At 50.4% G+C, this 12,781-nt stretch overlaps 1 protein-coding gene and 1 long non-coding RNA gene across 24 annotated transcripts in view; one reads left to right on the top strand and one right to left on the bottom strand.

The window, feature by feature from the left end:
- LOC118379875 (NF-kappa-B essential modulator-like) overlaps positions 1-12,781 on the bottom strand; it is a 63,871-nt gene that overhangs the window by 32,724 nt on the left and 18,366 nt on the right. Inside the window, exons 8-9 of the mRNA XM_052481245.1 lie at positions 4,153-4,305; positions 2,503-2,575 (exon numbers count right to left, since the gene is read on the bottom strand). Coding sequence (XP_052337205.1) covers positions 2,503-2,575; positions 4,153-4,305 — 226 coding nt within the window. The remainder of the gene's footprint in view (positions 1-2,502; positions 2,576-4,152; positions 4,306-12,781) is intronic.
- LOC127912326 (uncharacterized) lies at positions 2,611-4,310 on the top strand. 23 transcript variants are annotated; one of them, XR_008081856.1, is made up of 7 exons: positions 2,655-2,750; positions 2,945-3,136; positions 3,184-3,329; positions 3,377-3,424; positions 3,580-3,741; positions 3,904-4,015; positions 4,200-4,310. It is a non-coding gene; the product is annotated as an uncharacterized LOC127912326 (long non-coding RNA). The 23 variants fall into 23 exon arrangements; XR_008081860.1 differs by lacking the exon at positions 3,377-3,424 and having other exon boundaries at positions 3,184-3,281; XR_008081852.1 differs by lacking the exon at positions 3,377-3,424.

Genomic DNA, 12,781 nt, shown 5'->3' with positions numbered 1-12,781 from the left:
CCCTCTGCCACACACACACACACCTCTGCCACACACACACCCTCTGCCACACACACACCCTCTGCCACACACACACCCTCTGCCACACACACACACCCCTCTGCCACACACACACACCCCCTCTGCCACACACACACACCCTCTGCACACACACACACCCCACACCCTCTGCCACACACACACACACACACACACACACCCACCCCCTCTGCCACACACACACACACCCCCTCTGCCACACACACACCCACCCTCTGCCACACACACACACACCCTCTGCCACACACACACACACACCCTCTGCCACACACACACACACCCTCTCTGCCACACACACACACACACACCCTCTGCCACACACACACCCTCTGCCACACCACACACACCCCTCTGCCACACACACACACCCCCTGCCACACACACACACCCCTGCCACACACACACACCCTCTGCCACACACACCACACACACCCTCTGCCACACACACACCCTCTGCCACCACACACACCCTCTGCACACACACACCCTCTGCCACACACACACACCCTCTGCCACACACACACACACACCCCTCTGCCACACACACACACACACCCTCTGCCACACACACACCACACACACACCCTCTGCCACACACACACCCTCTGCCATACCCACACACACCCTCTGCACACACACCCCTGCCACCACACACACACCCCTCTGCCACACACACACACCCTCTGCCACACACACACACACACCCTCTGCCACACCCACACACCCTCTGCCACACACACACACCCTCTGCCACACACACACACCCTCTGCCACACACACACACCCTCTGCCCTCTGCCACACACACACCCTGCCACACACCACACACACACCCTCTGCCACACACACACACACCCCTGCCACACACACACACCCTCTGCCACACACACACACACACACACCCTCTGCCACACACACACACCCTCTGCCACACCACACACACACACCCTCTGCACACACCACACACACCCTCTGCCACACCACACACCCTCTGCCACACACACACACCCTCTGCCACACACACACACCCTCTGCCACACACACACCCTGCCACACACACACACCCTCTGCCAGTGTAACAGTGTAACTTCCGGCCCTCCCTGGTCTCAACCAGCACACACACCACACACACACACCCTCTGCCACACACACACACACGCACCTCTGCACACACACACACTGCCCTCTGCCACACACACACCCTCTGCGAAAACACACACACACACACACCCTCTGCCACACACACACACACCCTCTGCCACACAGCAGGCACACCCTCTGCCACACACACACACCCTCTGCCACACACACACACCCTCTGCCACACACACACACCCTCTGCCACACACACACACCCTCTGCCACACACACACACCCTCTGCCACACACACACACCCTCTGCCACACACACACACCCTCTGCCACACACACACACACCCCTCTGCCACACACACACACCCTCTGCCCACACACACACACACACCTCTGCACACACACACACACACACCCTCTGCCACACACACACACCCTCCACACACACACACAAGGTTAACACCCTCTGCCACACACACACACCCTCTGCCACACACCACACACACACCCTCTGCCACACACACACACCCTCTGCCACGCACACACACACACACACACACACCCTCTGCCACACACACACACCCTCTGCCACACACACACACACACCCTCTGCCACACACACACACACACACACACCCTCTGCCACACACACACACACCCTCTGCCACACACACCACACACACACCCTCTGCCACACACACACACCCTCTGCCACACACACACACCCTCTGCCACACACACACCCTCTGCCACACACACACACCCTCTGCCACACACACACCCTCACACACACACACCCTCTGCCACACACACACACCCTCTGCCACACACACACACACACCTCTGCACACACACACACACCCTCTGCCATACACACACACACCCTCTGCCACACACACACACACCCTCTGCCACACACACCCTCTGCCACACACACACACCCTCTGCCACACACACACACCTCTGCCACACACACACACCCTCTGCCACACACACACACACACACCTCTGCCACACACACACACACCCTCTGCCACACACACACACACCTCTGCCACACACACACACCCTCTGCCACACACACACACCCTCTGCCACACACACACACCCTCTGCCACACACACCCACACACACACACCCCTCTGCCACACACACACACCCTCTGCCACACACACACACACACCCTCTGCCACACACACACACCCTATGCCACACACACACACCCTCTGCCACACACACACACCTCTCTGCCACACACACACACCACCCTCTGCCACAGTACACACACACACACACACCCTCTGCCACACACACACACCCTCTGCCACACACACACACACACACACACACACACACACACACACACACACACCTCAGTCTTGAGTTTGGAGTCGTAGTCCTTAAACAGACAGGTGTAGGCGTGCTGCAGCTGGGCAAGCTTCCTCCTGGAAGACATTATTAGTATCACCAAATGGATTAGTGTGTACCTCTCCTCAGTAATAACCAGGCGGTCAGTCTCTAGGTTGTGTGTGTACCTCTCCTCAGTAATAACCAGGCGGTCAGTCTCTAGGTTGTGTGTGTGTACCTCTCCTCAGTAATAACCAGGCGGTCAGTCTCTAGGTTGTGTGTGTGTACCTCTCCTCAGTAATAACCAGGCGGTCAGTCTCTAGGTTGTGTGTGTACCTCTCCTCAGTAATAACCAGGCGGTCAGTCTCTAGGTTGTGTGTGTACCTCTCCTCAGTAATAACCAGGCGGTCAGTCTCTAGGTTGTGTGTGTACCTCTCCTCAGTAATAACCAGGCGGTCAGTCTCTAGGTTGTGTGTGTACCTCTCCTCAGTAATAACCAGGCGGTCAGTCTCTAGGTTGTGTGTGTACCTCTCCTCAGTAATAACCAGGCGGTCAGTCTCTAGGTTGTGTGTGTACCTCTCCTCAGTAGTAACCAGGCGGTCAGTCTCTAGGTTGTGTGTGTACCTCTCCTCAGTAATAACCAGGCGGTCAGTCTCTAGGTTGTGTGTGTACTCTCCTCAGTAATAACCAGGCGGTCAGTCTCTAGGTTGTGTGTGTGTACCTCTCCTCAGTAATAACCAGGCGGTCAGTCTCTAGGTTGTGTGTGTACCTCTCCTCAGTAATAACCAGGCGGTCAGTCTCTAGGTTGTGTGTGTACCTCTCCTCAGTAATAACCAGGCGGTCAGTCTCTAGGTTGTGTGTGTACTCTCCTCAGTAATAACCAGGCGGTCAGTCTCTAGGTTGTGTGTGTACCTCTCCTCAGTAATAACCAGGCGGTCAGTCTCTAGGTTGTGTGTGTGTGTAGTCTCTCTCCTCAGTAATAACCAGGCAGTCAGTCTCTAGGTTGTGTGTGTGTGTACCTCTCCTCAGTAATAACCAGGCGGTCAGTCTCTAGGTTGTGTGTGTACCTCTCCTCAGTAATAACCAGGCAGTCAGTCTCTAGGTTGTGTGTGTGTGTGTACCTCTCCTCAGTAATAACCAGGCGGTCAGTCTCTAGGTTGTGTGTGTACCTCTCCTCAGTAATAACCAGGCGGTCAGTCTCTAGGTTGTGTGTGTACCTCTCCTCAGTAATAACCAGGCGGTCAGTCTTCAGGGCGGTCTCCAGGTTGTGTGTACCTCTCCTCAGTAATAACCAGGCAGTCAGTCTCCAGGTTGTGTGTGTGTGTACCTCTCCTCAGTAATAACCAGGCAGTCAGTCTCCAGGTTGTGTGTGTGTGTACCTCTCCTCAGTAATAACCAGGCGGTCAGTCTTCAGGGCGGTCTCCAGGTTGTGTGTGTGTGTACCTCTCCTCAGTAATAACCAGGCGGTCAGTCTCTAGGTTGTGTGTGTACCTCTCCTCAGTAATAACCAGGCGGTCAGTCTTCAGGGCGGTCTCCAGGTTGTGTGTGTGTGTACCTCTCCTCAGTAATAACCAGGCGGTCAGTCTCCAGGTTGTGTGTGTACCTCTCCTCAGTAATAACCAGGCGGTCAGTCTTCAGGGCGGTCTCCAGGTTGTGTGTGTGTGTGTGTGTGTACCTCTCCTCAGTAATAACCAGGCGGTCAGTCTTCAGGGCAGTCTCCAGGTTCTGTGTCTGCAGCAGTAGTTTGTCTACCGTCACAGAGTGCTGCTTCCTCTGTTGTTCCATCTCTCTCTCTGATGCTGCCAACGCCTCCCGAGTACTGCTCAGCCTAACACAGAGAGAGAGAGAGCGGTGCGTGTAGTGAGTGCCTGTTGAGGAAATCCCTGTCTGCCTACACAAAATTACAACCCACTACAGTCATCACATCAAGGAGGTCTCCACCACTACAGTCATCACATCAAGGAGGTCTCCACCACTACCTCATCACATCACGGAGAGTCTCCACCACTACAGTCATCACAACAAGGAGAGTCTCCACCACTACAGTCCTCACAACAAGGAGAGTCTCCACCACTACAGTCATCACAACAAGGAGAGTCTCCACCACTACAGTCCTCACAGGTACCCAGGCGGTCAGTCAAGGAGAGTCTCCACCACTACAGTCATCACATCAAGGAGAGTCTCCACCACTACAGTCATCACATCAAGGAGAGTCTCCACCACTACAGTCATCACATCAAGGAGAGTCTCCACCACTACCTCATCACATCAAGGAGAGTCTCCACCACTACAGTCATCACATCAAGGAGAGTCTCCACCACTACAGTCATCACATCAAGGAGAGTCTCCACCACTACCTGATAGAGGAAAATAAGTTTGAAATGACTAATTATGTATACATTCCAATCAGAAACTGACTAGTGCGAATGCTATAATGTACTGTCCCTCTTGCTCCCTTTCACAATTGTATATAATGTAGTCAAGAAGTTTAGTAACAATGAAGGTCTGTTCTTTAAGTTCATTCAGTTGTACAAATCTCCAGGTGGTGGGAACGGGCCATCTCCAAAATGGTCGGGAATGTTGATTTATGCTGACTGGCCTTGACTCGTGCTGATAACGCTGGAGGCTTGAGAATTAGAGGGGCCCTCTGTTTGTGAAATGGAAAGTTTGGAAAACGCTGACGTCATTTTCAGTTTATAACCTGTGGTAATGTGTGTGAGCATTTAGTACTCATCAAGAATAAATGCTGAACTTGTTTTTTAAGACTGGTCTCTTGCTAATTCATGCAAATGATAAACTTACAACTTATCATGAATTAGAAATGAGTGCGAATTTGATTACTTTGGTAATAAAACATAAGGGAATTTAAAAATTCCTCTATCACTACCTCATCACATCAGGAGAGTCTCCACCACTACAGTCATCACATCAAGGAGAGTCTCCACCACTACAGTCATCACATCAAGGAGAGTCTCCACCACTACAGTCATCACATCAAGGAGAGTCTCCACCACTACCTCATCACATCAAGGAGAGTCTCCACCACTACAGTCATCACATCAAGGAGAGTCTCCACCACTACAGTCATCACATCAAGGAGAGTCTCCACCACTACCTCATCACATCACGGAGAGTCTCCACCACTACAGTCATCACATCAAGGAGAGTCTCCACCACTACAGTCATCACATCAAGGAGAGTCTCCACCACTACAGTCATCACATCAAGGAGAGTCTCCACCACTACAGTCATCACAACAAGGAGAGTCTCCAGCCACTACAGTCATCACATCAAGGAGGTCTCCACCACTACCTCATCACATCAAGGAGAGTCTCCACCACTACAGTCATCACATCAAGGAGAGTCTCCACCACTACAGTCATCACATCAAGGAGAGTCTCCACCACTACAGTCATCACATCAAGGAGAGTCTCCACCACTACAGTCATCACATCAAGGAGAGTCTCCACCACTACAGTCATCACATCAAGGAGAGTCTCCACCACTACAGTCATCACATCAAGGAGAGTCTCCACCACTACCTCATCACATCAAGGAGAGTCTCCACCACTACAGTCATCACATCAAGGAGAGTCTCCACCACTACAGTCATCACATCAAGGAGAGTCTCCACCACTACCTCATCACAAGGAGAGTCTCCACCACTACAGTCATCACATCAAGGAGAGTCTCCACCACTACAGTCATCACATCAAGGAGAGTCTCCACCACTACAGTCATCACATCAAGGAGAGTCTCCACCACTACAGTCATCACAACAAGGAGAGTCTCTAGCCACTACAGTCATCACATCAAGGGGTCTCCACCACTACCTCATCACATCAAGGAGAGTCTCCACCACTACAGTCATCACAACAAGGAGAGTCTCCACCACTACAGTCATCACAACAAGGAGAGTCTCCACCACTACAGTCATCACATCAAGGAGAGTCTCCACCACTACCTCATCACATCAAGGAGAGTCTCCACCATACAGTCATCACATCAAGGAGAGTCTCCACCACTACAGTCATCACATCAAGGAGAGTCTCCACCACTACAGTCATCACAACAAGGAGAGTCTCCACCACTACAGTCATCACATCAAGGAGAGTCTCTAGCCACTACAGTCATCACATCAAGGGGGTCTCCACCACTACCTCATCACATCAAGGAGAGTCTCCACCACTACAGTCATCACAACAAGGAGAGTCTCCACCACTACCTCATCACATCAAGGAGAGTCTCCACCACTACAGTCATGACATCAAGGAGAGTCTCCACCACTACAGTCATCACAACAAGGAGAGTCTCCACCACTACCTCATCACATCAAGGAGAGTCTCCACCAGTACCTCATCACATCAAGGAGAGTCTCCACCACTACAGTCATCACAACAAGGAGAGTCTCCACCACTAGTCATCACATCAAGGAGAGTCTCCACCACTACAGTCATCACAACAAGGAGCGTCTCCACCACTACCTCATCACATCTAGGAGAGTCTCCACCAGTACCTCATCACATCAAGGAGAGTCTCCACCAGTACCAGTCATCACATCAAGGAGAGTCTCCACCACTACAGTCATCACAACAAGGAGAGTCTCTAGCCACTACAGGCATCACATCAAGGGGGTCTCCACCACTACCTCATCACATCAAGGAGAGTCTCCACCACTACAGTCATCACAACAAGGAGAGTCTCCATCACTACCTCATCACATCAAGGAGGTCTCCATCACTACCTCATCACATCAAGGAGAGTCTCCATCACTACCTCATCACATCAGTCTCCATCACTACCTCATCACATCAAGGAGGTCTCCATCACTACCTCATCACATCAAGGAGGTCTCCATCACTACCTCATCACATCAAGGAGAGTCTCCACCACTACAGTCATCACATCAAGGAGAGTCTCCACCACTACAGTCATTCAAGGAGAGTCTCCACCACTACAGTCATCACAACAAGGAGAGTCTCCACCACTACAGTCATCACATCAAGGAGAGTCTCCACCACTACAGTCATCACATCAAGGAGTCTCCACCACTACAGTCATCACATCAAGGAGAGTCTCCACCACTACAGTCATCACATCAAGGAGAGTCTCCACCACTACAGTCATCACAACAAGGAGAGTCTCTAGCCACTACAGTCATCACATCAAGGGGGTCTCCACCACTACCTCATCACATCAAGGAGAGTCTCCACCACTACAGTCATCACATCAAGGAGAGTCTCCACCACTACAGTCATCACATCAAGGAGAGTCTCCACCACTACCTGATAGAGGAAAATAAGTTTGAAATGACTAATTATGTATACATTCCAATCAGAAACTGACTAGTGCGAATGCTATAATGTACTGTCCCTCTTGCTCCCTTTCACAATTGTATATAATGTAGTCAAGAAGTTTAGTAACAATGAAGGTCTGTTCTTTAAGTTCATTCAGTTGTACAAATCTCCAGGTGGTGGGAACGGGCCATCTCCAAAATGGTCGGGAATGTTGATTTATGCTGACTGGCCTTGACTTCGTGCTGATAACGCGGAGGCTTGAGAATTAGAGGGGCCTCTGTTTGTGAAATGGAAAGTTTGGAAAACGCTGACGTCATTTTCAGTTTATAACCTGTGGTAATGTGTGAGCATTTAGTACTCATCAAGAATAAATGCTGAACTTGTTTTTTAAGACTGGTCTCTTGCTAATTCATGCAAATGATAAACTTACAACTTATCATGAATTAGAAATGAGTGCGAATTTGATTGGCTTTGGTAATAAAACATAAGGGAATTTAAAAATTCCTCTATCACTACCTCATCACATCACGGAGAGTCTCCACCACTACAGTCATCACATCAAGGAGAGTCTCCACCACTACAGTCATCACATCAAGGAGAGTCTCCACCACTACAGTCATCACATCAAGGAGAGTCTCCACCACTACCTCATCACATCAAGGAGAGTCTCCACCACTACAGTCATCACATCAAGGAGAGTCTCCACCACTACAGTCATCACATCAAGGAGAGTCTCCACCACTACCTCATCACATCACGGAGAGTCTCCACCACTACAGTCATCACATCAAGGAGAGTCTCCACCACTACAGTCATCACATCAAGGAGAGTCTCCACCACTACAGTCATCACATCAAGGAGAGTCTCCACCACTACAGTCATCACAACAAGGAGAGTCTCTAGCCACTACAGTCATCACATCAAGGGGGTCTCCACCACTACCTCATCACATCAAGGAGAGTCTCCACCACTACAGTCATCACAACAAGGAGAGTCTCCACCACTACAGTCATCACAACAAGGAGAGTCTCCACCACTACAGTCATCACATCAAGGAGAGTCTCCACCACTACAGTCATCACATCAAGGAGAGTCTCCACCACTACAGTCATCACATCAAGGAGAGTCTCCACCACTACAGTCATCACATCAAGGAGAGTCTCCACCACTACCTCATCACATCAAGGAGAGTCTCCACCACTACAGTCATCACATCAAGGAGAGTCTCCACCACTACAGTCATCACATCAAGGAGAGTCTCCACCACTACCTCATCACGGAGAGTCTCCACCACTACAGTCATCACATCAAGGAGAGTCTCCACCACTACAGTCATCACATCAAGGAGAGTCTCCACCACTACAGTCATCACATCAAGGAGAGTCTCCACCACTACAGTCATCACAACAAGGAGAGTCTCTAGCCACTACAGTCATCACATCAAGGGGGTCTCCACCACTACCTCATCACATCAAGGAGAGTCTCCACCACTACAGTCATCACAACAAGGAGAGTCTCCACCACTACAGTCATCACAACAAGGAGAGTCTCCACCACTACAGTCATCACATCAAGGAGAGTCTCCACCACTACCTCATCACATCAAGGAGAGTCTCCACCACTACAGTCATCACATCAAGGAGAGTCTCCACCACTACAGTCATCACATCAAGGAGAGTCTCCACCACTACAGTCATCACAACAAGGAGAGTCTCCACCACTACAGTCATCACATCAAGGAGAGTCTCTAGCCACTACAGTCATCACATCAAGGGGGTCTCCACCACTACCTCATCACATCAAGGAGAGTCTCCACCACTACAGTCATCACAACAAGGAGAGTCTCCACCACTACCTCATCACATCAAGGAGAGTCTCCACCACTACAGTCATGACATCAAGGAGAGTCTCCACCACTACAGTCATCACAACAAGGAGAGTCTCCACCACTACCTCATCACATCAAGGAGAGTCTCCACCAGTACCTCATCACATCAAGGAGAGTCTCCACCACTACAGTCATCACAACAAGGAGAGTCTCCACCACTACCTCATCACATCAAGGAGAGTCTCCACCACTACAGTCATCACAACAAGGAGCGTCTCCACCCACCTCATCACATCTAGGAGAGTCTCCATCAGTACCTCATCACATCAAGGAGAGTCTCCACCAGTACCTCATCACATCAAGGAGAGTCTCCACCACTACAGTCATCACAACAAGGAGAGTCTCTAGCCACTACAGGCATCACATCAAGGGGTCTCCACCACTACCTCATCACATCAAGGAGAGTCTCCACCACTACAGTCATCACAACAAGGAGAGTCTCCATCACTACCTCATCACATCAAGGAGAGTCTCCATCACTACCTCATCACATCAAGGAGAGTCTCCATCACTACCTCATCACATCAAGGAGGTCTCCATCACTACTCATCACATCAAGGAGGTCTCCATCACTACCTCATCACATCAAGGAGAGTCTCCATCACTACCTCATCACATCAAGGAGAGTCTCCACCACTACAGTCATCACAACAAGGAGAGTCTCCACCACTACAGTCATCACAACAAGGAGAGTCTCCACCACTACAGTCATCACATCAAGGAGAGTCTCCACCACTACAGTCATCACATCAAGGAGAGTCTCCACCACTACAGTCATCACATCAAGAGAGTCTCCACCACTACAGTCATCACATCAAGGAGAGTCTCCACCACTACAGTCATCACATCAAGGAGAGTCTCCACCACTACAGTCATCACATCAAGGAGAGTCTCTAGCCACTACAGTCATCACATCAAGGGGTCTCCACCACTACCTCATCACATCAAGGAGAGTCTCCACCACTACAGTCATCACAACAAGGAGAGTCTCCACCACTACAGTCATCACAACAAGGAGAGTCTCCACCACTACAGTCCTCACATCAAGGAGAGTCTCCACCACTACAGTCATCACATCAAGGAGAGTCTCCACCACTACAGTCATCACATCAAGGAGAGTCTCCACCACTACAGTCATCACATCAAGGAGAGTCTCCACCACTACCTCATCACATCAAGGAGAGTCTCCACCACTACAGTCATCACATCAAGGAGAGTCTCCACCACTACAGTCATCACATCAAGGAGAGTCTCCACCACTACCTCATCACACGGAGAGTCTCCACCACTACAGTCATCACATCAAGGAGAGTCTCCACCACTACAGTCATCACATCAAGGAGAGTCTCCACCACTACAGTCATCACATCAAGGAGAGTCTCCACCACTACAGTCATCACAACAAGGAGAGTCTCTAGCCACTACAGTCATCACATCAAGGGAGTCTCCACCACTACCTCATCACATCAAGGAGAGTCTCCACCACTACAGTCATCACAACAAGGAGAGTCTCCACCACTACAGTCATCACAACAAGGAGAGTCTCCACCACTACAGTCATCACATCAAGGAGAGTCTCCACCACTACCTCATCACATCAAGGAGAGTCTCCACCACTACAGTCATCACATCAAGGAGAGTCTCCACCACTACAGTCATCACATCAAGGAGAGTCTCCACCACTACAGTCATCACATCAAGGAGAGTCTCCACCACTACAGTCATCACATCAAGGAGAGTCTCTAGCCACTACAGTCATCACATCAAGGGGGTCTCCACCACTACCTCATCACATCAAGGAGAGTCTCCACCACTACAGTCATCACATCAAGGAGAGTCTCCACCACTACAGTCATCACAACAAGGAGAGTCTCCACCACTACCTCATCACATCAAGGAGAGTCTCCACCACTACAGTCATGACATCAAGGAGAGTCTCCACCACTACAGTCATCACAACAAGGAGAGTCTCCACCACTACCTCATCACATCAAGGAGAGTCTCCACCACTACCTCATCACATCAAGGAGAGTCTCCACCACTACAGTCATCACAACAAGGAGAGTCTCCACCACTACCTCATCACATCAAGGAGAGTCTCCACCACTACAGTCATCACAACAAGGAGCGTCTCCACCACTACCTCATCACATCTAGGAGAGTCTCCACCAGTACCTCATCACATCAAGGAGAGTCTCCACCAGTACCTCATCACATCAAGGAGAGTCTCCACCACTACAGTCATCACAACAAGGAGAGTCTCTAGCCACTACAGTCATCACATCAAGGGGTCTCCACCACTACCTCATCACATCAAGGAGAGTCTCCACCACTACAGTCATCACATCAAGGAGAGTCTCCATCACTACCTCATCACATCAAGGAGGTCTCCATCACTACCTCATCACATCAAGGAGGTCTCCATCACTACCTCATCACATCAAGGAGGTCTCCATCACTACCTCATCACATCAAGGAGGTCTCCATCACTACCTCATCACATCAAGGAGGTCTCCATCACTACCTCATCACATCAAGGAGAGTCTCCACCACTACAGTCATCACATCAAGGAGAGTCTCCACCACTACAGTCATCACAACAAGGAGAGTCTCCACCACTACAGTCATCACAACAAGGAGAGTCTCCACCACTACAGTCATCACATCAAGGAGAGTCTCCACCACTACAGTCATCACATCAAGGAGAGTCTCCACCACTACAGTCATCACATCAAGGAGAGTCTCCACCACTACAGTCATCACATCAAGGAGAGTCTCCACCACTACAGTCATCACAACAAGGAGAGTCTCCACCACTACAGTCATCACATCAAGGAGAGTCTCCACCACTACAGTCATCACAACAAGGAGAGTCTCCACCACTACAGTCATCACATCAAGGAGAGTCTCCACCACTACAGTCATCACAACAAGGAGAGTCTCCACCACTACAGTCATCACATCAAGGAGAGTCTCTAGCCACTACAGTCATCACATCAAGGGGGTCTCCACCACTACCTCATCACATCAAGGAGAGTCTCCACCACTACCTCCATCACATCAAGGAGAGTCTCCACCACTACAGTCATCACAACAAGGAGAGTCTCCACCACTACCTC

Source organism: Oncorhynchus keta, chromosome 27, assembly GCF_023373465.1.
Source record: "Oncorhynchus keta strain PuntledgeMale-10-30-2019 chromosome 27, Oket_V2, whole genome shotgun sequence".
Lineage (NCBI taxonomy): Eukaryota > Metazoa > Chordata > Actinopteri > Salmoniformes > Salmonidae > Oncorhynchus > Oncorhynchus keta.
This window is presented reverse-complemented; position numbering and strand designations above follow the sequence as displayed.